This window comes from Juglans regia, chromosome 6 (genome assembly GCF_001411555.2).
Source record: "Juglans regia cultivar Chandler chromosome 6, Walnut 2.0, whole genome shotgun sequence".
NCBI classification, from domain to species: Eukaryota; Viridiplantae; Streptophyta; class Magnoliopsida; order Fagales; family Juglandaceae; genus Juglans; species Juglans regia.
In genome coordinates, this window is record NC_049906.1 from 5,724,244 (window position 1) to 5,751,157 (window position 26,914).

At 36.2% G+C, this 26,914-nt stretch overlaps 3 protein-coding genes across 5 annotated transcripts; 2 read left to right on the top strand and 1 right to left on the bottom strand.

The window, feature by feature from the left end:
• The first annotated feature begins 2,381 nt into the window (after nucleotides 1–2,381).
• Nucleotides 2,382–6,805, top strand: LOC109001585. The gene is made up of 4 exons (XM_035690629.1): nucleotides 2,382–2,603; nucleotides 2,750–3,986; nucleotides 6,297–6,449; nucleotides 6,798–6,805. Exons 1-4 carry the CDS (start codon nucleotides 2,382–2,384, stop codon nucleotides 6,803–6,805), a joined length of 1,620 nt encoding a protein of 539 aa, XP_035546522.1.
• A 1,899-nt stretch (nucleotides 6,806–8,704) lies between these two features.
• LOC109001605 (egalitarian protein homolog) lies at nucleotides 8,705–19,142 on the top strand. Of its 2 annotated transcripts, none has more exons than XM_018978960.2 (10): nucleotides 8,705–8,883; nucleotides 9,787–9,962; nucleotides 10,506–10,637; nucleotides 10,732–10,782; nucleotides 12,958–13,054; nucleotides 14,008–14,054; nucleotides 17,335–17,551; nucleotides 18,105–18,234; nucleotides 18,314–18,356; nucleotides 18,853–19,142. In XM_018978960.2, the coding sequence occupies exons 1-10, from the start codon at nucleotides 8,829–8,831 to the stop codon at nucleotides 18,922–18,924; spliced, it is 1,020 nt and encodes a 339-aa protein (XP_018834505.1). In that variant the 5' UTR covers nucleotides 8,705–8,828; the 3' UTR covers nucleotides 18,925–19,142. The 2 variants fall into 2 exon arrangements, with proteins under 2 accessions (XP_018834505.1, XP_035546784.1); XM_035690891.1 differs by having other exon boundaries at nucleotides 8,727–8,883; nucleotides 12,958–13,051.
• Nucleotides 19,143–19,739: 597 nt separating this feature from the next.
• On the bottom strand, nucleotides 19,740–26,499 carry LOC109001615 (clathrin interactor EPSIN 1). 2 transcript variants are annotated; one of them, XM_018978974.2, is made up of 12 exons: nucleotides 26,387–26,491; nucleotides 26,193–26,297; nucleotides 26,016–26,067; nucleotides 25,419–25,498; nucleotides 25,230–25,308; nucleotides 25,026–25,109; nucleotides 24,779–24,924; nucleotides 24,433–24,666; nucleotides 23,463–23,617; nucleotides 22,420–22,616; nucleotides 20,728–21,112; nucleotides 19,740–20,116 (listed from the first exon to the last, which is right to left on the bottom strand). In XM_018978974.2, the coding sequence occupies exons 2-12, from the start codon at nucleotides 26,231–26,233 to the stop codon at nucleotides 19,893–19,895; spliced, it is 1,677 nt and encodes a 558-aa protein (XP_018834519.1). In that variant the 5' UTR covers nucleotides 26,234–26,297; nucleotides 26,387–26,491; the 3' UTR covers nucleotides 19,740–19,892. The 2 variants fall into 2 exon arrangements, with proteins under 2 accessions (XP_018834519.1, XP_018834513.1); XM_018978968.2 differs by having other exon boundaries at nucleotides 26,193–26,499.
• Between the last annotated feature and the right edge of the window lie 415 nt (nucleotides 26,500–26,914).

Here is a 26,914-nt window from a genome sequence, read left to right on the forward strand (position 1 = left end):
AGCAATGGCGAGCATCTCTTCATCGAGAGGAGGCCATGGAAGCCCACAATTTTATTCCTAATCAAGATCTTTGGAGTTGATCATATTCCTAGACCAAAACACAGAGGTGGCTAGCTGCTTGGTTGCAGTCCTACAAGATTTCGAATATAGGGTGCAAGAGAGAAGACAATTGCGTTCAGAGATTGTTTCTACAAGACGTGCAGAGATGAGTATTTATAGGATCGACGTCTTTGTGGTCTTATCGTCGAGAGTGGAATTTGGACTGAGTTCAGTCTAATTTTAAGTTGAATTTAACATTCAAACATCAAATTTTCAAATTACTAAACTTATCTCAACTAAAAACCTTTTTATACGTGAAACTCACAACTTTTTTCAACTCAACACATCTTTACATGGGGGACCCACAACCTTTTTTGACTTCCCATAAATATATCTAAATTCATCTTAACATTCAAACACATATAAACTCATCTTAGGTAGGCTCCACAAAACTCACTCTACCATCTCAACTCACTACTATTCATAAAAAATTCAAATTATCTCAACTCAGCTCAACATCCAAATAAGGCCTAAGATTAAATAAGTCATAGAAGGTTAAGAGCGCACTTTCAGAATTTTTTTGAAATGTTTTGCAACTTTTTTAAAAAGTAAATAAATATGAGAATAATATGAAAAAATTAATACTATAATAATAATTTTTTTTTTAATTAGTATATGACGCTTGCACAACTTATGATTATATCTAGTATTATTCAATTTTGTTAAAATAAATAATGCTAAATATAAATATAAATAATACAATTTTTGAAAAAGTGAAATATTTTTAGTAAATTCTATTACATAAATTTAATTTTTTTTAGAAGTCTCATAAAACCTGCTCGCCATAAACTTGTACAAATAATTTTTTAATTATAAAAGAAGACGTTGATTTGGAATAGAATATAGAATATGTTTTCTCGTGATAATAAACTTTAATTCTATAAAACTTGCATACAATTTAAAGTTTCGATTTTAGTTTCTTCTTTTTGGGAATTGCTGTTAATTCAAACAAAGTTATTTATAGAAGTATAGCTGTATAACATTGTTATCATTCACTGCAAGGATATGTTTGGAAAGGAGATGATCAGTTGAAAACATTTTATAATTTTCTTCTTAGACTCGTTTATTTTTTGAAGATGAGATGAGATGAGATGAAATTAACGGATTAATCATCATCATCCATAGATGAAAAACTACGATGATAATGAAGTCCGAAGCTCCAAGAACGCTCCAAGAATGGCTTTCTCCTTGAAAGTTTTTTCTTGCTTCGTTTGACGCACGTAATGGCTGCTGCTGCTATCAACGGAGGTCGGCGTCCCTTCGTGGATCTAGTATCGGTGGTTCCTCAACCTCTTCCAGATATGTTTGTGGCTTTTCGTCTGCCGAAGTCTAAGGATGGAGAAATTTTTTTCCAGTTCTCTAAGGAAGAAGTTCAACGTTCTGCCGAGCCTTTTCGGTATTCGATCGTATTGAAGTTTTTGAGAAACAGACCATCATTGGATGCCATTCGGGCCTTCATTCATAAGCGATGGAATCTTGATGGAGTTCCAGTCGTCTCCAATATGCGGCATCCTCGGAATGTTTTTATTCGAATGGTTTCAGAAGAAGATTGCAATAAGGCTCTGTCTCGTGAAGTCAATGACATCGATGGAACTCCTTACCGTCCATTCCACTGGACTCCAGAATTTAAAGAAGAAGAAGAACCTTCGCTTGTTCCGGTGTGGATTGTACTTCCAGGTTTGCCTCCGAATTACTATCATGAATCTTTCCTTAAAATTCTTACAGCACCTATTGGTAGATTTATTAGAAGTGATAACTCTACTCGTTGTGTTACTCGGACTGATGGTGCTCGAATCTGTGTTGAAATGGATGTTGCTAAGAAACCGTTACTTTCTTTTTGGATTGGAATGCCTGGTTTGGAAACTAGCAGAAAGCAATAAATTGTTTATGAAACGTTGCCAGCGTTCTGTTCTAAATGCCATATACAGGGACATAATTTAAAGACTTGCCGTGCTGGGCAAAAAAAGGTAGGAAGTAATGTGTGGGTTAGGCAAAAAGATCCGATCGTGGAGGAGCCGACGGATAAGAATAATATTCCAGTTCTTGAAACTACTAATATTCCAGTTCTTGAAAATACAGAGGTTAAGTCAAAAGAATCAGCTGAGGAGGATCGGATTTTAGGTGTTCAAGCGGATAATCTTGATCATGCGGAGTTGGAACCGGAAAAGTATCCAGAGGATAAACTTGAGAGTCCGGAACGTGCGGAAGAGATGATTCCAAGAATTATGAACGGTCATTTGGATTGTGCGAACCGTTTGAGGGAAACATAATTAGAAACAGATATGAGGGAGGGGGAGTTTATTCCTAGTTCTGCAGAAAAAGATGTTTATGATGGACCTGCGGAAGAGGTATGTCTGGAAGATGGGTCGATGTCTGATCCGGAGCCTGAGAAATGTGCGGAAGTTTTTTTGCAGGAGAAGGAATATCACTCGGCTGCCGAAGATGAAGTTGTTAAGCGTAAATATCAAAAGAGGCAGTTTGAGAAGATCCGTAGTTCTAGGCGGGTGACCACTAGAACACAAAAGTTTTCTCAATGATTGGATCAATTTTAGTTTGGAATGTGAGAGGTTTAGGTACCTCTAAGAGACGATTACAAAAAATGCTGTCTAAATATAAGCCAAAATTGATAGTGTTGCTGGAACCTTTTCAGAGTGTGGTTAAAATCTATAGTTTCATGCGGTTATTGAGATTTGATGAGGCGATATCAAATGAGACTGATGGTGGTAAAATCTGGGTGTTTTGGAAAAATGAATTGGATGTGCAGGTGGTTCGCTTGAGTTCGCAGTTTGTGTCATTATGCATTACCGAAGGAAGTAGTCATTTCTTGGGTAATTTTATTTATGCAAAGTGTAATAGGCTTGAACGAAAACTGCTTTGGGAGGAGTTGAATTCGGATAGAATGGGTGTGGAGCCATGTTTGTTTGCTGGGGATTTCAATGTAATTCGGTCGAATATTGAGAGATGTGGTGGGCGTCCGAGGAATAGAGTTGCAATTGATGAGTTTAATGGATGGATTCATCAGGGTGGGTTGTTAGAAATAAATTCACAAGGTGGTAAGTTTACATGGTGTAATGGTCAGCAAGGATTATCTAGAGCTTGGGTAAAGCTGGATAGAGTTTTACTTGATGCAAATTTTCTATCTCTTTTTCCGACTGCTCACTGTTTGTATCTTCCTAGGACTACATCGGACCATTGTCCTATGGTAATAGAATTTTTAAGTGATCCTTTCTCTTATGGTCCACCTCCATTTCGTTTTCAGCAAATGTGGGTTGAGCATCCGGATTTTATGACTCTTGTTCAAAAGGTTTGGGCTGAATCGGTTATAGGTTCGGGGCTGTTTAAATTAGCTACTAAACTTAAAAAACTTAAGGTGGCGTTGCGTGTATGGAACAAGAGTGTATTTGGGAGAACTAATACTCAGATGGCTATTCTTGAAGATAAGATTGAGAATCTGGAAAATTTGTTGCAGAGAGGTTGGGATGATGATATTGAAAGGGAATTAGTAAGGAGTTCTAATGAGTTGTCTTCTTGGAGGCGTAGGGAGGATATTAGATTGGCACAAATGGCTAAAATCAAGTGGAGAATGGATGGTGATAGGAATACAAAATTTTTTCATGTGTGGTTATCTAATAAAAAGCATAGGAAAATTCATCAGTTAAGAATCTTGAATGGGTTGGCGTTTAATTCTCCGGAAGCAATTCATCTTGGAGCTGTTGATTATTCTTCTGATTTTCTTCAAAGATCTAATCCGGTTAGGGAGATGCCTGATTTATCTAGTTTAATTTCGTCGGTTATTAATGATGAGGATTGTGTCCGGCTTTGTGGGATTCCTTCGTTGGTTGAAGTGAAAGAGGCTCTATCAACTATTCCTATTAATAGTTCCCCGGGTCCAGATGGTTTTGGCGCGGGTTTTTTTATGAGTTGCTGGGAGGTGGTTAAAGTGGACGTGTTAGAAGCCATTTCAGAATTTTTTCTATCAAAACGCCTTCCGAGATTTTATTCGGCTTCTTATATTGTGCTTATCCCGAAGGTAGATGTGCCGTCGGGGTTTGATAAATTTAGGCCAATTAGCCTTTGTTCAGTTTTCTATAAAATTTGTTCAAAAATTATTGTGAATCGCATGACAGGTTTCCTTCCCAAAATGATTTCTCTTGAACAAGGTGCGTTTATACCTGGGCGAAGTATTTTTGAGAATATCAGTCTTACCCAGGAAATGGTTCACTCTCTGAAGCGGACGTCACATGGTGGTAATATTATGATTAAAGTTGATATGGCTAAAGCATATGATCGGGTGGAGTGGCATTTTTTGCTTGAGGTTTTGAGGTGTTTTGGCTTTCCTTCTTCCTTTTGTGCTCTGATTAGTGCTTGTATTTCGAATGTGTGGTATTCTGTGATGCTTAATGGTACGACAAAAGGTTTCTTTCAAGGGAGGCGGGATTTGCGCCAAGGGGATCCTCTCTCGCCTTACCTTTTTATTATTCTTCAAGAAGTGCTTTCTAGACTTTTGAAACAAAGTTTTGATGAGAACAAGATTGGAAAATTTTTCCAAGCAAGAGGTACTCCTCATATTTCTCATCTTATGTATGCTGATGATATTGTTATTTTTCTGAATGGGGGTAAGAAATCGGTTAAGGAACTGTTGGTGGTTTTTGAAAAATATGAAAAATGGACAGGTCAGCAAATTAGTAAAGAAAAGACGGCTATATTTTATTCTCCTAAAATTTCGTTAGCAAGAAAGAGAGATCTTAAAAGGCTGACAGGGTTCTCTGATGGTTTGTTTCCTTTTAAATACTTTGGGGTTCCGATTGTATTAGGGCGTCTTAAGCATGAGCATCTAGAAGAGATGATTAATAAAGTCTGGAATAAAATCAGTGGTTGGAAAATGAAATTATTATCTGCGGGTGGGCGCTTAATTTTACTTCGTCATGTGCTGTCTAGTATGGCTTTACATATTTTTGCAGTTTTACAGGTTCCTCATTCTATTATTAAAATTTTAAATCGACTGTTGAGCACTTTTTTTTGGGGTGAGATTAATGGTAAAGGAAAAAAAAAGTGGGTGGCTTGGGAGAATATTTGTAAGCCAATAGAGGAGGGTGGTCTTGGTTTGCGGAATTTGGGGGATATTCAAAGAGCGTTGCATATGAGGTTTGCTTGGAATCTTTTGAAAGGAGAATCTTTGTGGGCTAGTTTCTTTAAAGGAAAATATGTGGGTAATTCGAGTTGGTGTCTTATTGATATGAGAAAAGGTACGAGGTTTTAGAAAATGATTGTCAAAAGTATTCCGAGTGTTTTTAATAATGCTAAATGGAGAGTTCGAGATGGTAATATTTTATTTTGGTATAATAAATGGAGAGACGAGGGTCCTCTAATTGATGAGGTACAGATAGTGGGTAATCCGATGTTGCAAGTTAAAGAGTGTAAGTTGTCCAATAGTTGGGATGTGGAGTTTTTGAGTACGTTAGTTGGTCAAGATAAGGTGGAGAGTATTATTGAGGCTTTGGCTGGGTGTAAGGGAGGATCTGATGTATTGATCTGGATGAAGAATGACAGTGGGAAGTTTTCGACTAAATCCGCTTGGAATTATATTCGGGTTCAAGGATCTAGTATGGAGTGGCATCCTTGGGTATGGCATAAATTACTTCCACTTAAAGTTTCGGTTTTAATGTGGAAGGTGTGGTTCATGGCTTTAAGTGTTGATGATCGTCTTCGGCGCATTGGGATCCAGATAGTTTCTCGTTGTGATTGTTGTGATGAAGGTAATTATGAAGATCAAGATCATGTATTACTTACAGGGGAATTTGCATCGGCTATATGGCATTTCTATGGATCTATTTTTGGTATTCCTATTGGTCGTACTTGGAGGGAGACGGTACATATTTGGTTTCGAAGGGCATCTTTTCATTCTCAACTGGGAATAATAGTGGAGATTTTACCGTCTATTATTACTTGGCATCTTTGGACTAGACGTTGTGCTGCGCGTATGGAGGGAAGGTTCCAGTCTATTTTTTCGGTTTGGCTTTCTATTAGTAGATGGATGGGAGTTGTAGTTCGAGATATGAAAAAGGTTAGTAATTGTTCCAGACATGATTTACAGGTTTTACAGTCATTGAATATTCCTGTTTTGATTCCTATTAGAAAGCATTTACAACCTGTGGCCTGGCAAAAGCCAGCTCATGGGTGGTTTAAATTGAATACAGATGGGAGTAGTCTGGGTAATCCTGGTTGTTTAGGGGTGGGCGGTATCATTAGGAATGATCGTGGTCTTATGGTTTATGCTTTTAATTCTTCTATTGGTATCGGTACAAGTAATAGAGCGGAGTTGTTAGCTGTTCTTCAGGGGCTCAAAGCATGTAAGGATTTGAGGATTAATTTTGTGGAAATTGAATTAGATTCGCAAGTGGTGATTTCGTGGTGGCATAGGAGAAGGTGTGGTGTGTGGTATTTAGAAGATTTTTGGGAAGATACGTTGGCTCTCATGGATTCTATGGTGTGCGTTGTTCGTCATGTTTATAGAGAGGGAAATAAAGTTGCGGATTGGTTGGCTCGGAGTGGTGCATTGGGTCTTAATTCAGAGTGGAGATTTGTTAGGGAGGTGCCTAGGGTGCTTCGTGGTTTAATCCGTTTGGATAGTTTGGGTTTGCCTTCTTTACGTTATCGTTAGTGTCTTATTCTTGTGTAATGTTTGTCCGTCTTAGTAGGTTTGTAATTTTGTTTTGTACGTTTGACATCTAGTAATATTGTTTTGTAATACTATGTGTCGGTCTGTAACCATGGTATTCCTCCGCCACAAGTGAGGGTTATTAATAAAATTTGGGACGGAGTCACTCATGGACAGGTGGCTTCGGCTCTTCTATAAAAAAAAAAAAAAAAAAAGAGATGAAATTAAAGTTAAAAAATTGAATAAAATATTGTTAGAATATATTTTTTAATATTATTTTTATTTTAGGATTTGAAAAAATTAAATTGTTTATTTTATTTTATATTGAAAGTTGAGAAAGTTGTAATAATTATATGAAATAAGATGAGATGAGATGAGATGAGATGTTTTTCCAAAACAAACGAGGTTAAACATAACTCAAATACAAAACATTTTTTAATCTAGATTTTTAATTTTTTTTATCTAATCATTACTTAATTATTAATCATTACCTAATTATTACAACTTCTCCAAACTTCTACACAAAATACAAAAAATAATATAATTTTTTTTAAATATCAAAACAAAAATAATATTCAAACAACTTTTTTATTTTATAATATATTTATTCAATTTTTTCTCCCTCATTTTTCAAAACCCAATAAAATATTTTAATTTAAACTATTTCACTACTATTCACAAAATTTTTATCTCATCTCATTATGTCTTAAACTGAACATAGGTTCTAAGGCTGTCTTTGGTTGCAGAAATAATTTTATGATCTGAGTTGATCTGTGAGTCCCATTGATATGTATTTTAATGTATGTAGTAGGTTGAAATATGTGTTTGAATGTATGAAGTAAGTTGAGATATGTTTAAATTTTTATGAAAAATTGAAAAAGTAGTAAATCTCATCAATGATTGTTTTGAAATAGACTAAGATGAGCTTAGCACCCAAACTATCTGTTTTGTAGGACCATTATATAGTATCTATCTCTCTCTAAAAATTAAGAACTAAATATTTCTAAGTCTAAGGCTCGTTTAGTTATACAGATAAAATAAAATGAGAAATTTGTGAATAGTAATGAAATAGTTTGAGTACTTTTATGAGATTTTGGAAAAGAAGAATAAAGAAGTTGAATAAAAAAATTATTAAGAACCTATTTGAGATTGCAGTAGGAGTCTTAAAAGCTTTTTAATAGAAAAATTAGATTGTTTGGGTGTTAAAACACTTTTAATCTCAAATAAACTAAAAAGTACGTTTGATTTTGATGTTTTTCCTCAAACGTGTTTTCCTAGATAAAGCGGAATGTAATTCGAATTTTAAAAAGACCGTCAATAGAAGAAAATACTTATACAATTTTAAGATAATTACAACTTTCAAACTTTAAGGATATGGTCATAATTTTTGAAAATTCAAATAATTGTCATTTCTACCTCAGGAAGTACTTTTTTAATTTGTTTCCAAACAAACGTAACATGTTTGAAAATGGTTTAAACATATAGTTACTAAATAGTAAATAACTTTTTAATAATAAAACTTATTACTTAAGTTATAAGCTACAAGCCCTAAACCTATAAGCTATATTTTGCACTGCAATCCTAAACATGAATTAAGTTTAAAGATGAATATTATTTTTATTTTGAAATTTAAAGAAATTGAATTATTTTTTTGATTTTGTTTGGAAGTTTATGAAAATTATAATAATTAGATAAAAAAATTAAAAATTAAAAATTAAAATATATTTATATTTGAATGGTGTTTAAATATTGAGATGAAATGAGATTGTATGAATTGGTTTCAAAAGTTTGTGAACCAAACTAGGCCTTAATAAAAAAAAACAAAAGATTACAAAATTGTTGCCTTCTGCACCGGATAGAAACCCAAAAGAAATCAGAAAATTCCGTATAAACCCCGAAGGGTAGTTGGGCTCCCGCTTTTTTGTTTTTTTTACTTACTTAATAATTAAGTTAAAAAAAAAAGCTGCGTTAGCCCCAGCGGGAGCCACCAGGCACCAACGGAAAGAGTGGCTTTTTCCAACCCCGAAAGTATAAAAGAGTAAAGACTTATTTGCCTGGAGGATCCGATCACATGGCCTCCTCTGCTCGGTCGGATCAGGCACGCATTCATCTTCCTTCTGACCCAGGTTTACTCTCTCTCTGAGAATATTTTTTTGGTTCGATTAGGTTTTACTAATTTCCTTTGTTTTTTTTTCCGTGGATAATTGTTCTAGGGGTATAACGTCACTGTAACTGCGTGATTTTCACAATTTGATCTTTTATTTTTAAAATAAATTATAGTTGTAGACTGGTAGTTTTTTGAAATTACAATCTTTTTTCCTGTTACGCTCTGTTTGGCCGGCGGGAAAATGCGGAAACGGAAAGCATGGCACGGGTTTTCCGCTCTCTAAATCCCAAATGAACATCTAATTCAAACTGATAGCTGATTTTCGTTAGTTTTCCTCCTTTTCTACTACGCAAACAGACCCCCGGGCGGGGGGGAGGGGGAGATCAGCGATCAGTTTCTTTTTTGTGGTTGGAGCCTTTGATTTGATGTATTATTTTCCTGTGGTTAGTGTTGGTCATATATCTGTTAAATCTACATTGATACTTCAGAAGTCAATCATTTACTTAATTTTCCTGTTAGCTGACAAATATGTGCACTTAGCTTATATACCCTTAAAATTCCGGAATTTTTTTCATTTTGTCTCCTATTTATTGTTATTTTCTCATGCATTTTCAAAATTTGCTTTCTGAAATTCTTGCATAATCCTGTATGGCGTTGTAGTTATGTTTCTTATTGCCGTGTTCGTATGTACACCTCATCTAGCGCTAAGTGTACTTGGATCTTAAAGTATATTTCAATGTCGAACTGAATTAGCTCATACACTTCTTTTTTTTTAGGAAGCTCGTACATTTTTTTTTTAATATTAACAGCTCATACACTTTTTCAATTGCATGACTTGTACACATTTTTGTGTGTGCGTGCGTGTGTGTGAAGACCGATCTAAATAGTGAAGAGGTTAATTCTGGTACTTTGTATATGTTAGGTGACAAGCCACTGGATGATGAAGCTCTCTTAAAATTGGTTCCTATCCATATTGTGACCCAGGCTTCTCAACTTCCCACTGCGTTTTTGGAGCCATCGCCTGAAAGTCAATTAGTCATTGGTTTTGATTGTGAGGGTGTTGACCTATGTCGCCATGGAACTCTCTGTATCATGCAGGTAACTTAAATATATTTTTAAATCAAATCTAGACTTACTGTTTTACCTATATATCAAATTATATGTGCATGCATGGAATAATACTGATAATTATATAGGTTGGTAAGGTTTTCTTTTGGGTAGTTTAACAGTTTCTTTTAATAAAGATATGCACCAAATTTTGCCTATATAAGATAACATATCAGGGGAAACCTGCTGACATGTGCCCATGTACGCTCACAGCTGTGAGTCGTACATTATAGTTCCATGCTAAATTAGAAGCTTCACACGGTAGTGTCTGTAGAAAGCTACATTTTTTCTGTAGTTTCCTACTATTTCGTTATTTCCTTAAGTGGTTGTTCTCTTTCTTGTATTTCTCTTTATTGTTGTGTGTGTGTGTGTGTGTGTGTGTGTGTGTGTGTAATGACAGATCATCTTACTTGTATGTTTCCTGATGATTTGTTGCTTCTCTTATGAATTTTCTTACTTATTTCCAATGATCAGTACAATTAGTATATCTTGATATCTTGTTTGTTAATTATAAGAAGTTTTACGTTTCTGCAGCTTGCACTTCCAGATGCTATATATCTGGTTGATGCTATTCAGGGTGGAGAGATGCTTATGAGAGCCTGTAAGCCTGCACTCGAGTCTGCTTACATCACAAAAGTTGTTCATGATTGCAAACGAGATAGTGAGGTCTCTAATTGATTTATTTGGCTCTGCATCTCAGCTTGCATCAACTCTATTATGACATGCTCTTGCCATTCTTGAATTTATTATTATTCTGTAGGCACTATATTTTCAGTTTGGCATCAAGCTGAACAATGTTGTGGATACCCAGGTGAGTATCTTTATTGAACGCGAAAGCTCATTGAAATGTTGACATTTCCTTATAGATGCTTTCTTGTAAGGTGAAAAGCCAATAATCTTTGTGTGAATTTTTCAAAGAAAAGCCAATAACCATTGTACTTATATTTTATGTGATTTCATATTGCCTTTTAAGTTTTTCTCTTTATATGGGCATGTGTGAGGTGTTGGGTTAGATAGTGTTTGATTTGTAGGACTGAATGACTTGAGCGACCAACCGAGTACTCATATGGAATATGCATTCCATTGCCATTTCTAATAATCTTTGTGTGAATTTTTCAAAGAAAAGCCAATAACCATTGTACTTATATTTTATGTGATTTCATATTGCCTTTTAAGTTTTTCTCTTTATATGGGCATGTGTGAGGTGTTGGGTTAGATAGTGTTTGATTCGTAGGACTGAATGACTTGAGCGACCAACCGAGTACTCATATGGAATATGCATTCCATTGCCATTTCTAATAATCTTTGTGTGAATTTTTCAAAGAAAAGCCAATAACCATTGTACTTATATTTTATGTGATTTCATATTGCCTTTTAAGTTTTTCTCTTTATATGGGCATGTGTGAGGTGTTGGGTTAGATAGTGTTTGATTCGTAGGACTGAATGACTTGAGCGACCAACCGAGTACTCATATGGAATATGCATTCCATTGCCATTTCTAATAATCTTTGTGTGAATTTTTCAAAGAAAAGCCAATAACCATTGTACTTATATTTTATGTGATTTCATATTGCCTTTTAAGTTTTTCTCTTTATATGGGCATGTGTGAGGTGTTGGGTTAGATAGTGTTTGATTCGTAGGACTGAATGACTTGAGCGACCAACCGAGTACTCATATGGAATATGCATTCCATTGCCATTTCTAATACATGGTATTGAGTATTTGTTTTTTTTTTCTGGGGAATGGGGATCTCACGGAGGTAAAGTTCTTGTGCTTTATTGATTAAATAAACTCCGAATGCAACCTTTGCTAGTCCTTTTGGAGTGTAGGTCTAAATGTGGCTTGGGCTTTCCTATCAATCCCAGCCAAAAGTGTGAGACTTGAACCATGTCACCTTGGTAGCGCCCCAAGGGAGGCTTGAGCCACATCTAGGCCCTACGCTAAAAGGACTAGTTAATGGTACAATTGGAGGCCATTGGAATTAATATAAAGAACAGGAACTTCTACATTCCAAGCAATGTGGGGTCTCATACACCACCTACATTCCAAGCAAGGACATTAGGAATTTAAGGGGGAGATTGTAATGCTTGAATTGAGTAGAGGAAGATGGTGAATGGGATCCCACATTACTTGGGGATAGAGAAATTATATCCCTTTATAATAATTCCAAGGAACTCTAATTGTAACCTTAACTAGTAATTTTGGAGTGTAGACCTAAATGTGGCTTGGGCTTTCTCTGGATCATTACACCATTCCTATAGATAATTTTTTTTTTTTGGGAAATTATGTGTTCACATGATTTTTTACTTAAATTGCTTCTTTGTTTTTCTTTTTGGAATCTTTAGCTAGACGGTTTAGCTGGACTGTCAACAATAATGATAATTATGGCATGATTCATATAACATCCTGTATTGAGTATATTAGTAAAAAATGTGGGAATTGAATCATGCCGCATGAAATCACCTGATGTTGATGCTAAGGATTTGATTGGGGAAGATTGTAACACACTACACTAATTCATAGAAGGGTGGCAAATGGGATTTCATGTGGTATTGGAGGAATAAGTTCTTGCAGTTTATAATGATTTAAAGGGACTAGTTATAACCTTGACTAGTCCTTTTGGAGTCTGGACTTAGAAGTGGATGGGCTTTTCCTTTGATTGTTACAATTCAGTAACTACTGCAATGTTGGATCCATAGGGAATAACCACAACACCATTGTTAAATGTGTTCCTATAAAACTTTTACGAGATCACTAGTTGATTGAGCATGTGTGTTGGCCATAAAGGCAACTTAGTGTGGGCATAATTCACACTTAGTACTTATAAAAAAAATAATATTCATACTTAAAGTACCTTTTCCCATGTTTTCCAGGATGGTTAAATTTTTAGAACTAAAATAAATTTTAGTTTAGAGGTGTTGATGTACTGTAAAGTACTTTGATATTGCCCTTTTCATGTTCTTGTTCTTTTGTTTTTGGTTTTCAGATTGCTTATTCATTGATAGAAGAGCAAGAAGGCCGAACAAGATCACCAGATGACTACATATCATTTGTTGGCGTCCTTGCAGATCCACGTTATTGTGGTATTATATATGTCGTGGTATCACTTTGGATTTATTTATTATTTTGGTCAATGAGCTTTATGTTTTTTGCCAAGATTCTTCTGTACGAAAATCTTTTATGCTTGCTGGAAGTTTCTTACTGGTCGTTCTGTAAAATTCTCAGTTTTGAATTATGGCCTCCAAGCCTTTTCGGTGGTGATGTTGACATGCATTGCTATGTTGTTGTTTGGTTGTAGAATAGCCAATTCTAGACTCAGGAGCTTGGATGACTTTTAGCGGCATTATGCTTTCCACCTTGACTTAACAGAACAAATGGTCATCATATTAAGGATGCATCTCTATATAAAGTTGGTGTGGACCACTCTCATTCGTATCTGCCTTTTTTTATTGATAAACAAAATTTTATTGAGCATAAAATAGACAAAGGCCCGAGTCTACAGTGTCGCCTATGCATGCTAGCTTAGCGATAAACTTCTAAGCTCATCTATTGACCACTCTCAATCTTCAAAGCTTCTTATATGCCTTTTATAATGGTACTATATTTTCATTTGCATTGTAAATTAGTTTATTTCTTTCTCTGGAAAGGTGAAGGTGAATTTTATTCCCCCCCCCCCCCTCATCTACCTCTTTGTATGTATCCATAACCTCTTTGTGCAGATCCTTATATTTGTTTACTTAGTATCTTGATGTGGTGTCAGTGTGTGATGATTTGATGCCCGATAGTTACAAGATGAACACAGGTGAATTACGTGTTAAGCCGGTCAAAAATCAATGTAACCTATGTAGTTTAGCTAGTATAGAAGGTTGTCACAAGGAATTGACTAGACAGATCTAAGTACCTGTTTTCCTAAGTTTTCTATCTACTATAGATATAATCATGTTCTCATGCTTTTTTTATGTGGATGCTGGGCTTTCTACCACTGAATTTGGACTATTCCTTTTTGTTGGTTTTCACTTTCAGTGTTTGTATGTAGGCATATCTTATCTTGAGAAGGAAGAAGTTCGCGTCCTCCTTCGGCAGGTTAGTTTTAAACATTTTACTGTTGTTGAAAGACCTTTTTCTTTGTGCTATGTTTTATTTTTGGTTGTTTATGATTATTATTATTATTATTATTCTCTGTCTTATGTGGTGTATTTGGAATGAGAGGAACTGGCGTTGTTTTGAGAATAGAGAGTGATCGGTGGAAGGGATTAGAGCTTTCTTTTATCATACTTTGTTGCTTTGGGCTTCGGTTATTGTTTTTTTTTTATAAGTAAAAATATTATATATATATATCAATAGGAGAACCAAGTACACTAGATGTATACAAGAAAATCCCTAACCCATACTAGAGAGCTCCTATTGCCCCAAAAGCTCGCGAAAAACTACCCAACATATATACATCAAGCCCGAGATAGAATAACTCACCCCTCTCCAACCCCAACCCCCTGTTTCCCATAGCCCAACATAAATCACACCTCCCAAAATACCCTTTATGCGAAAGATTTCCCAACATACATCAACCTCTATGCCCTTGACTTGAGCTACCACCCTTAATGTCATAGTTGATTGCACTAAAAAGCCGCTTCAACTCCCTGCTTTTCTTGAAGTTTGATTTGATATCACGCGAGTGGCTTGCCTCAATCGCAGTGATTAGAGCTTTAAACTGGTCTTCACATCCTCCATGTGAGATTCCCACAATATGCTGAATCTCATTAACCTTTTGCAAAACCCAATCCGAAGATGATTCATCTATATTGTTTAATGGAGGAAGAGATACCAAGGGGACAACGTCTTCCCCTGATGTAGCGCCCGATGTAGATCCAAACGGTACCAATGATAAACCCTTGTTCAAATCCTGTGCCTTCTCAAGAAACCTCCTCCAAGTGTTCCGTAAAAGCTTGCATGCATTTCTGCATAACAACTATTGTCACCGACGAAGGAATACTTAGTCCTGATCGACGACGGAGTTTACCGGCCCCGAGATAAGGGTCTTATCTGGCACAAGACTTCTGTTGGACTGTGAAACTGGCCCATAAGTGGAGCCCTTCTCAAACACGGGCCCATGGAGCTTCGGCCTCCATTTTGGGCTTAAGTGGCCCAACCCAAGTTTGGCCTTCCCTTTGTCTGGCCTTAAACTATTACACCCAACAGCATTCCTTTTTCCTATTTTTAGAGGCCTCATACGTTGGCCCAATCCCAAGCCCAAACCTTTGATTATCTTAAAGATGCAAGACTTTATCTCCTTTCTAAACAACTTTAAATCCTCTTTCACGCCCATTACCTCCTTTTTCAGGCTATGCAAATATCCATGCAACTCGTTTTCTCCTGGACAGCTATCCATTTCAGGTAATTGGATAGCTGAAAGTACCCCTGCCATGCCTCCCTTTTTGCATTTTTGATCAACTGCCAAAGGATGACTCGGAACTGCATGCGTTGCCGCCCTCATCCCTGCACCGCCCACCACCACCTCTACATACGACTTGGACTGCCTCTCCTTCCCCCCTTCTCTACCTCTCTGTTTATATGTGGTGCATGGACTGGAGCCTTCTTAGCCAAACTCTGTATTAACTCCATAGAAAAGCTCTTCTAACCCTTTCCTTCCACTCTTTCCAAGATTGCTAAGAGACCACGACCCCCCCTACCACCATCATAGTCAGTTACTTCCAAAAAATGCCCAAAAGAATTCGACCTCCTATGAGCAAACAGAGCTTTGATTCCATCCCTATATGTCTTGAAGAAGTCTTTCCTTCCCTCTGATAAAACACATTCTTCCACTGTACTGGCCAGCCAACAAGCACTAGCATGACTGAGCACCATCTCCTTGGTTACCTTCCTGCCCCTTTCTGTGATACGACAATAATTTCCACCCTCCATAGACAATATAAACACCTTTGATTCTATTAAAAGGTGTTTAAGAGTCCCCATCGTATAAACAACCTCCCAAAGTTGTATAAACACCTTTCATCGAATCAAACTTCCCATCGTTGGAGTGAGACCCAGAAAAAAGAGATCAGTGCGGCGAAAAAAACCAGACTACTCAAGAACTTTGTTGCCGGAGATGTAACCGGCGTCGGAAGTCCCTTGCAGGAGTCGCCGGACTTGTCTATGTAGGTGGATGTGCCAGAAACACCGATCAGCCGCCTGAGGGAATGACGGAAATACAATGCCGGAACACATATCTAGCAAAAAAAGTGTCGTCGGCAGCCTACCAATGCCGGACGACCCACGTTGAAGTCGCCGGGGGCCGGTGATCTTGTCTGGGCCGGCTGTGCAAAGTCACTCGCCGGGCTAGAGGAAATGGGTGCATATCGGCATTACTGTCTGTGTGAGAGAGAGGTGGAGGCAAAGTCACAGGGATGGGGGCTAGGGTTAGAAGGGTTGATGGCTTTACTGTTAGTGGGACGGTGACAGAATGTTGAAGGGGACGGCGATGAAAGGTTGAAGGTGACAGGGATGGAGGCTAGGGTTTTTTGGGAGGGAAAAGTTGTACGGAGAGAATTTCTTCAAATAGGCACCTCATGTCATTAGCCCCTAGTGATTGTTTGCACCCAAGGGGATTTGAACCTTCTTCAGTTATTGTATTGGATGGGATTAGTCTTAATGACTTTTGTAATGTTTTTCAGGGTTAGCTTGTAATTAGGTGTCTCTCTATGTACACTTCCTGCTATGCCTAATAAATTTCTTACTTATAATTTTTTTTTATTGAGTATTTGATTAAACATAAAGTAATTGATGAGAAACCTAACAAAACCTACTTTTGTTAAAGACTACGTGTAGTTACTCTACAGTGGTAACTAAACACGAGCATTGTGCTAGTTAAAAATTAAAGACTGTATGTTAATTTTTTCTTTTTTACCTTTTTAACACGCGACCATATGGATTGTTGGTCAAACATGCAACAACTGCTTAGTTTTGATTCTACAAAACTATAAGACTATATGCATTCTTATTAGTAGAAAACATCTCACTGTAGGAAATATAATACACTATATATGTTTTCGTCGAAGGTTTGATCTTTTACACATGGGTAAAAGTAAGTATAATATCATGGCTAGACAGCAGTAGCTATCACTTTATAGTGGTGGCCACATCAGCATTGCTGATATAGACATGTAGTTCTGGCCCAAAAGAAGTGAAAAAAAGAACATTTAGAATTATTATTTTTTAGATAGTAACATTTAGAAGTATTTTTAAAACACATTTTCTGGGGATGGCTTAATAGAATGTCGTAATTTGCTTTGCAGCAATATTCCTATTGCACCTGCTTTCGAATGAACGTCGGTTGTTGAATGATATTTATCTTTTATATCATTTGCAGGACCCTAAGTTTTGGACCCACAGGCCATTATCAGAACAGATGGTCCGCGCAGCTGCAGATGATGTCCGCTTTCTTCTCCACATCTATCATAAGATGATGGAGAAATTGAATCAAAGATCTTTATGGTATCTTGCAGTTCGTGGTGCTCTGTACTGCCGGTGTTTTTGCATCAATGATAATGATTACGCTGATTGGCAATCTCTTTCTCCCATTCCAGGTTTTTATAATTTGGATTGTAAGAACATATTATAAATGTTGTGTTCAGATCTTTCTCGACTTTGAAAATTCATTTTCTTCGAGAAATGATTTTAGATTCAAATAATGCCATCCCACAGATCTTAAGCTCCAAAATGAGATAGAGCTACTCAATATAATGATGCTTGCAATAAGCCTAAATTTCAAGAAAATGGTGGGTTTTTATATGATCAAATCTACAAGGGTGAATGCACCTACATAATTCCAGCATAGAGTCATATAGGGAAATTTGGTATAGATAATGATCCCTTTGATGGCTTAGCAAAAATACCCTGTAATAATACAAATCCTGTTGGAAATCTGCCACCAAGCAATATATTCATTTCAACGCCAATTCATTCTATTATGCATTCAGGCCATAATAACAACCAAACTTATGGGGGAAACTTAGTAGTTATAGCTACCTAAATCAACTTATGATACATATGAGGCTACCTACCAGTTATGGCTAAAATGTGTATGATCACCATACATTCCATCAAAATCCCTAATCCAATTCTGATTTATCTTCATAGATAATGTTTTGATGGAGGGAAATGCTCCTGAGGAGGAAATCCTTTCAATCCTAGATGTTCCCCCGGGAAAAATGGGACGTGTTATTGGGAGAAAAGGAGCTTCCATTTTGGCAATAAAGAAATCTTGCAAGTATCTCTCTCACTCTCTCTCTTATAGAGTAGAAAATTTGTTTTTCTTGTTCTTTACTTTAAATGCATAAATATTGCAGTGCTGAAATTCTCATTGGAGGTGCTAAAGGGCCACCTGACAAGGTTAGTCCTCCGTCATTTCTTCATAGTGAACACCATAGTGGCTTGCTCACTTTCATTTTTAAGTTTCTTATATAATCTTCAATAGTCTTGAGCCAACATGATTGCTTCTCCATTTTTCTCTCTCCCACAAAATTGTATTTACTCTCTCCCCAAACACCTTTTTCATGATATAGTAGTTTGGGTTCTTCCTGAATTTCTAAGTTTTCAAGTGCCAAATAATCAATGAATCTACGAGTCTATCCTCGCATGATCTAGGTGCTGAACTTTCATAAGTGCTCGTGGTTGTGTGCCGCATCAAATCACTTGGATTTAGATACAAAATACAAATGAGATTTTGTGTAGGAAAATGAATAGTCAGTAACTTGGTTTGATTGAGAGTAGAGAGAGAGAACCTCTGATATTGCCGGCTGGTAATCACAAATTAAAATTAAAATTAAAAGCATGAACTTTCCACCATTTGAATATATGGTTATATGTTGTGGTTTTTCATGTGTAGGTATTCATCATAGGACCAGTGAAGCAGGTGAGGAAAGCAGAAGCTATTTTAAGGGGAAGAATGTCCTTTTGATCTCGAACTATCTTTAAAACAAAAACGAGAGATTCTGAAAATTAACTGTTGTGTTGTGTAAATGGTTTTAGTTTGTTGCTTGGGTGTGGGAAAATGGTTATTGTACTCTCGGTTGAGGATCTGTTCCATTTCTAATCTAAATAGGACATGGACAAAAAAAAAAACAACAAAAAAGATTAAGACCTAATGGCATGTGATGATTTACCATGTTCCCTTAATTATTGTAAAAATAAAAATAAATATAGTCGTAAAGTCAACGTTCATTTTATTTTAAGAGTTGATTTGTCAAATCAAATTACCATCAAACCTCGAGTATTATTTGAAAACATAATAGCATCGACAAGAAAATTAGAGGTTTTATATTGAACCACGGGTTAGCCAGCCTACCAGCCTTGGAAAATGAGAAATGCTGTAATTATGGAGAGGTTTTACAAAAATATGATTTTATATGATATGATATGTAAGATCTATTTTAAATTAAAAATAATTTTATAATTTATGATACTTCTTCAAGTCATGTTAATTTGTGAATTTATTTAAATGTAATTAAAACAGTTCTCTTTATAAAGTCTTGTCCGTCTAACAGACCCTACGAGGGAGTGCTCGTTTTCTTCATATAAGCTAAAACATAGCGACGCCCTTTTTTATTTCCTGCCTATCAATTCCTGGTTCGAACTTGTCAGACTCAAAACACCTGATTATCCAAAAAGAAGAAATAAAGGCACCAAAATAGGACTTTACTAGAAAGGTAGCTCGCAATCCATTACAAATATATATATATATATATATACCAGTATATTATATAAATCCACTCATGACCAAATACATTCTCAAATCATAATAATGCTTGTGTATAGTGTAACAAGCTGAGCACACTAATATGCTCAATGATTTCCAATGTAGTTGCCAATTATGCAAAAGAATATTAAAGGAGAACAAGGAGAGAGCAGAGAAAGGACAAAAAACAATTACTTCTGGAAATCACCGAATTGGTATTGTTGGCGACTACGGTCGGAGAAGATGTCATTCCCACCCATTGCCTGTGAAGATGTGAAATTGGATCTACCAAGACCGGATCCGGCACCCATTGCTCGCCCCATGTAATACGAAGTTGAGGGTCCCTTCTCTCTTTCATCGAATCCATCACTTAATCCACCCACTACACCTACATCAGCCAAGGATACCTTCTTGGCTGGCAAGTATACTCAAATGAGAAGGCAATTACCAGATGCACACCAATTCAGTAATAAATGGAATATATTAATTGCAGGAGTTATGCTGCAATTTCTCCTGCAACTTGAACAGGCATTGCTGAAAAAAGGATACTATTTGGTACACTTACAAAACGATTTTCATTTACACGCGCGCGCGTGCTGTATTAATAAATGATTGTCACATACATCCGTTTCAGTGTAGGGACATTTATCTGGTTTTAACATGCCACAGTGCACTATTTAGAGGAAAAGGTGGGTCTTGATACTCCACTGATGTGACAGACATCAGTGCTTGTCATACCAACCTAGCATTGTTATGCACCTAAGAGTGTTACGAGCATAATTTTTCAACGAAAATGCACAAAAAAATATTTTTGACATCGCCATCCAAATCTTTTCCAACAAGTAGAATATTTGACACCTCTTAAAAATGAAACTTAACAATTTATCCTTTTTTCTTATCTTTTTCTTCCTCTTTATATCAAGTTTATCATTTGCAAGTTATTAAGATCGTAAGACTCAAAAAACCAATTGTGCCCCCACACTATGAGATGGGAAGGTAATTTTTTAGTTGAGATGGTAGACTTACGAGCAGATATATTAAGGTCGATCAGTCCGCGGTTCAGTGAATCAGACCAAATTCCTGACTTCACCTGGAAAGTATCCTTTTTCAGTGGAGCACTAGAGTCTGCCGAAGACTTTCCACCCAAATTATTGTTTCCATCATTGACATCATTCTGTGAGGGTTCCGAAGATGCTGAACCAGAATGAGTGAATGCACCAAAGAAATCAGATCCATCGAAATTGTTAAGGGGAACAGCAGCAAAGGGATCAACAATGTTAGAATCTGTCGGTGCAGGGTTGGAAGCTTTAATTTGTGGCTGCACAACGGGATCAGGGATAGCAAAAGGATCAACTACTGAAGAAACTGAAGAAGCCGTGGCAGGCTGGGAAGCAAATAGATCAACCTCAGTCTGCACAAATCATACCATTAACGGTTAGTTCAGAAGAACAGGATCTTTGAACCAAAAGGAGAAATAATATAACCATTATCCTACCTAAGGATAATTAGTGCCTATGGATTTGTAAAATAACACTTAACATAGTTTTTCTGCAAGTTTGCACCAACATTCTTTTAATTTAGGATAAATTACACTTTATTCCCAATGATGTGGGCCGATTCCATTTTACTATCCCATCCCCTCCTTTAGAATCAAGTGCTGCTAAAGTTTCAAAAGTTCAGCACCATAAGTTTAGAACCATCCTTTAACCAAAAAGCAGAAAAGATAGAGAAACAGTCAACAATAAATTTATGTAAGATATGTGAGTGACCTTTTCCCTTACAACTTTCCCTTACATTTCATAGGAGGGCATTTTATCCTTATACTAGTGGTTTGAATATATAACCATGTTTACCTAGCATTAACCGATAGATAAGGGAGGGAAAAATGTCAGTGATAGAATAATAAGGACAAAACTGCAGAGAAAAATCATTAAAACTGTAATAGGAAAAGGACTTTCTTCAGCTACAGTACAGAAGGTTATACCACCACTCTTTTGAAAGTTGAGAATACAGGATTGAATGGGCAAAATTTTCAAGATGTGAAGTGAAACCAAATCCAGCCTATCACGACAGGTGAATAAAGATCCATTTCCAAGGAATACTATAAAAAAGAAACACATCAATAGCAAATACTCATTTCAAGTAAATACTTTTCCGAGATATCCATTTTCAAAAATACTGGTATGCCACTACTGAACCTTCACTCACGTGGGATCCTCAATAACAGATATCATTCTATTTTTTTTGTAAGTAAAATAAAAAAAATCAACTTTTTTTTGGAGTTCAATTCCAATTTTAAGCTAAAACTAACTGTTTTGTAGCAGAAAAACACCTTTACTTTGTTCTCAAATATGTAAAAACTATCTCAAGCATAACGGATGACAAAGACACAGTTTCATCAACTACTGGAAAAAGTTACAGTGCTCAAGGAAGCTAAATGGTCATTAATCAAATACAGAGATTCTAAACTAGCTTACAAGCATTCCACATTACAGCTCAAGTGTAAAGGGAACATCTTGTAATATTCGATCCTTTTATTTGGGATACCTTAGCAGCAGGATCAGAGAGATGAAAATCCTAGGACAATATCAACATTGATTCTACATTCTTCTTGCCATAGTTGCACAGTGGTAACACTGAGCTCAAACTTCAAACATAGAAAATATTCATATATAGCTGTACGGTACATTTATAAATTGAGATGACAGGGCATCTGACCTGAGTTTGAGAATTTGGTGCCTTTTCTATGTGGGGTGATGCTGATACAAACGTTGCATCTGCAAACAGATCAACCTCTGATGAACTACTCTTCATGACTGGCTTTTCTGTGGGAACAGATGTTGGAGCATCCAAGAGGTCACCAACCAAATTTTGGCCAAACAGATCTAACTCGTTAGAGCTTCCAGCAGCAGCCTCTATCAAAAGCATAATCCACAACAAAAATGGTCATATACATCCTATCAAAAAGATTAAAATCATGGACGTTCAACAATCAATATCATTATTGTATCCTGTTGAAAAGCTTTTGCATCTGGAAAAGCACAAGCAAGATTCATAGTAACAAATCTACTGTAATGGTTAAACTCAGAGAACACATGAGATGGAAGCCATGGCACAAGAAATTTAAAACTCAGTCGCAAGACATACTACTCGAATAAGGGCACCACACCAGGTTTCTATGGCACGTGCAAGTCTAAAACATCTATGCATAAAAATAATCCCAACCTAGTCCCAGATCACGGGGAGGATGATCCTGTTTAACTATCACACGATATTAAAGAACATTCAGCATAGGGACATGCCTAACTACTTAATAATCAAAGAATAAAGCACAGATGACTCTGGGATTTTCTTGTCATTCCTTCTGTGATACCAAAAGAAATCGTGTCTTCCTTATAAACAATAAATTTATTTTTTTGATAAGTAAAACAATAAATTTATTCCTTCTATGATCTATTGCTACAAGAACAAGTCAAGTACTGTCTGAAATAGGATCCAAAGGGAATCCCTTTTTCTTGTATTTTCAGTTGACCTGTCAGAAGAACTGCTCTTACTTAGCGAGTCCAGACAACTGGGAGTGCTTCACTTGACATAAGCTATGAAACATTTCAACATAAAAAGGTGCTCAATATGCTGATTGTAGGCACAAGCAGCAAGTAGATGCCAAATAACCTACCAAGCATGTGAACCACAAGACCTCTTTGTTACTGATATAAAAATTAACAATTGTACCAAAGGGAAAATCATTGCAGGATACTTACTAGCAGTTCCACGCGGATCAAAATCATCAAACTCATCCTCGTAATTATTTGAAGGGACACTTGAACTTTGAGAGGGAATTGAACCGTACTTATCAGAGTCATACAATTTAGTTGACGACTTTGATGCATTTGATGAAATATTGTTTTCATCCTTACTGCATGACAGACAATCTACGATCAGAAAAATAGCAGAAGAATTTAATAATAACAGATGCAAATGTGTCAGTGTTTGTCAGTGTGTTGGTGAGTAGAGAGAGAGAGAGAGAGAGAGAGATGTAGGGTTAACTATCCGTTGGTAACTAAAACCATGTTTTCTACAACACAGTTTTCTGAGTCTTGATAACTTTTTTTTCTTGAGTTTTCTAAGTCTTGAGAACTAGCCGATCAATCTTATTGGAACTATCAAAGCCCATAACCATGTTGACATTCGTCATGCACACAGGTAAAACTCTTAAAAGCAAGTGCTACCAGAAACTCTAATAGATTTTCCCAAACTCCCACTGTAAGGATAATAACTGCAACACAGCAGCGTGCTGGTGCCAGTTCTTCAGTAACCGTAAGACTAAGAATACAAAAAATTGCCAATATATAGTGAATGATGTGAGTCACTTTACAAATAAAATGAAACCCAAACAAGTAAGAACGAAATTGCAACGCTCCAATGGAAGGCCCAAAACACATGGCCTATAATTCAAAAGGACTAGTCAATGACACAATTGGAGCCCCATTGAAACATTATAAAGAGCAAGAGCTTTTCCATCCCAAGCAATGTGGGATCCCACACACCACCTACCCTTATCCTTATCCTATGGGGTATCACAGGAATATGACAAGATATAGAGCTCATCACCACCAAATAAGTCCTTAAAAGCCAATCAGACTTTATGATATAGCATAGTCGAACTTGGAATATACATTAATTCTTTTTGTAAATAGAAAACAAAACAGGAAAAATACATAAACTCCCTACCTTCCATTGCGTGTAGAACCCTTCTTCAAAGTATTCCCCCGTTTATCGCTTGTAACCCCAAGACGGGACTTCCCAAAAGTATCCTTCTCATACTTCTCTTCTCCATATTGATCCCTGTCTCTGTAACTGTCACTAAACCTATCGCCATCTCTGGCAGCACTTCCATAGCCGCCACTACTAGATGTGGCCGAACCTGACTTGTATGTAATTCCAGTGGAAGAAAGTCCAAAGTACCTAAAAGTAGTGGTATTCATGCAGTTCATTCACTGACAAAAACAAAAACAAAACAAAAAATACTTGAAGCTGACATTGACCATAAATTTTCATTTCTTGAAGCATTCCTTACTTATCACGGTTTGCAGCGGCTTTATTTCTAACTTCTTGTATTTTTTCCTTATTATTCAAAAGGGCCACAATGCTTTCAGCCTTCTTCCTCACATTTATTCCCATATCCTTCCCGTTTGGCTCAACATATTCAAAACTTGAGAGTGACTTTAATAACACAAAACCAAAGAGAATGTCAGAGAACATTCAATCTCATGATACACAATTTTAAGAATTGTGTGCGCTATGCAGAATCTAAAAGTCCTTACTGAGATTTGGAAAGTATGTTCTATAATGTCATCAACTGCACGTTCCGATCCATGTGCTACCAAATACTCTATGACAGCCAATGCCTGATATATTAAGCAATTTCACAAGTTGAGGGCATGAAAGAAGGGGCACAATCCACCAAGGTTCAGAGAATAGATCATTCAAATTCCACATGTATCATAGAGTTTCCATTCCAATCTTACCTTATACACATGGCGCCAGTCCTTGCCAGACTCGGCCAATCTTGTCCACAAAACAGACATAACCATCTGACACTCAGTACTGAAAGATATCAAAAGTAATAAGTTAAGCTTAAGTTGAGCGATAGATAGTTCTTTCATAAAGCAGTAACTGTCTAAAGATTTAATAGAGGTGCGCAAGTTTTCAATTACAATTTCTTTGTAGCCTGTGCTATCTCTGCTAACGCGGTGCCATGAGGACCCCAAGGTTCATTATCCGTCGCATCCAGTACCTGAATTAATTAAGGCAGAAACTAATTTTTCTTGAGCAAGAAAATCAGAATCCAGTCACTTAAAAAATTTCTAATAAACACATTTCATTAATTGCAATTTGTTCATTCGCCACCAAAGTGCAAAACCTTTAACCAGCTATGAGTATAACATGAAACAAAGGGAAAAAAAAAAAAAAAAAAAAGAGTTGAACACTGGTTTAGATTAAATTCCAGAAATCAAAGATATAACGAGCTTCTTCACATCTGTTAATTTAAACTTGACGTCTTCAGTCAAGATTTCCGTCGAATATTTTACATCAGAAATATCATCGTACATTTCACGAAGACGAAGAAGTTGGAGATTGCAATACTTGCAATGTTTTAATAATCATTGAACCGAATATGACAATTCCAAATGCAAAATAAATGTTGATTCTAGTGGAAAAAAAAGGAAATGGGTAATAATTCGTGTCAAAATATATGATTACGTAGAGAACCGAAATTCTTCGCAGATATTAAAGAGAATTCTCGTTTTCACCTTCTGTTCCATCTCAGGAACCTTCAAGACCTTCAAATTCACCTCCCTCTTTCTGCACCAAAAGAGAAACAAAACAACGAACGGAGGAAAAGAGATCAAAATTTTGAAAGCTTGTACAAACCAAAAAAAAAAAAAATCAAGTCGAGAAAGTCGTGAAGGCGAGGGTTAGGAGCTCACATTTCTCGAACAGTTTGATCAAAAACCTTCATAAAATCCATGATCGACGGATCTACAGAAACTTCCCGAATCAAAAAGCGGAACGAAAATGTTGAAAATGTAGATCTGGAGGAATAGATGAAGTTCGATTTCAGCAATGAAATCAGATAGCAAAGTGAATTGAGGAGCTTATATCATAGTTAAAGAGGAAGGACCTTCCAGATCTGGGAGAGTCGGCATAGAAGGATAGACGTATATGGATTATCGAATGGCCACTTTCTTGTAGTGTCCTCCCTCAATCCGGATTTGAGGAGAGGAGAACAGCGGTGAAAATAAATTATAATATGATTTCTTTTTACATTTGCATAAATTAATTTATAATATTTAAATTTTAAAATTTATTTTTTAAATTAAATTATATCCAGGTAAATAATATATAATTTAAATAACTTCAAATAAAATTATTCTTTTTATTTATTTAATTAATACTATATATTTTAATTGATTTGGAATGGATATCATTTTTATCAGTTAAAAACGAAGTATATAGTGCTGCTCACTGCTCAGTCAAGTAATTTTCTCCAAAATCACATAAAATATAAGACATCAATAATATAATTAAATATAATATAATTAAAAATAAAAACAATATAACAATATTAAAAAAATTAAGTTGTATAAAACTTTTAAATAGAATTATTTTTTTATTTATATTATTTTAACCTTTTATATCTCCTATTATC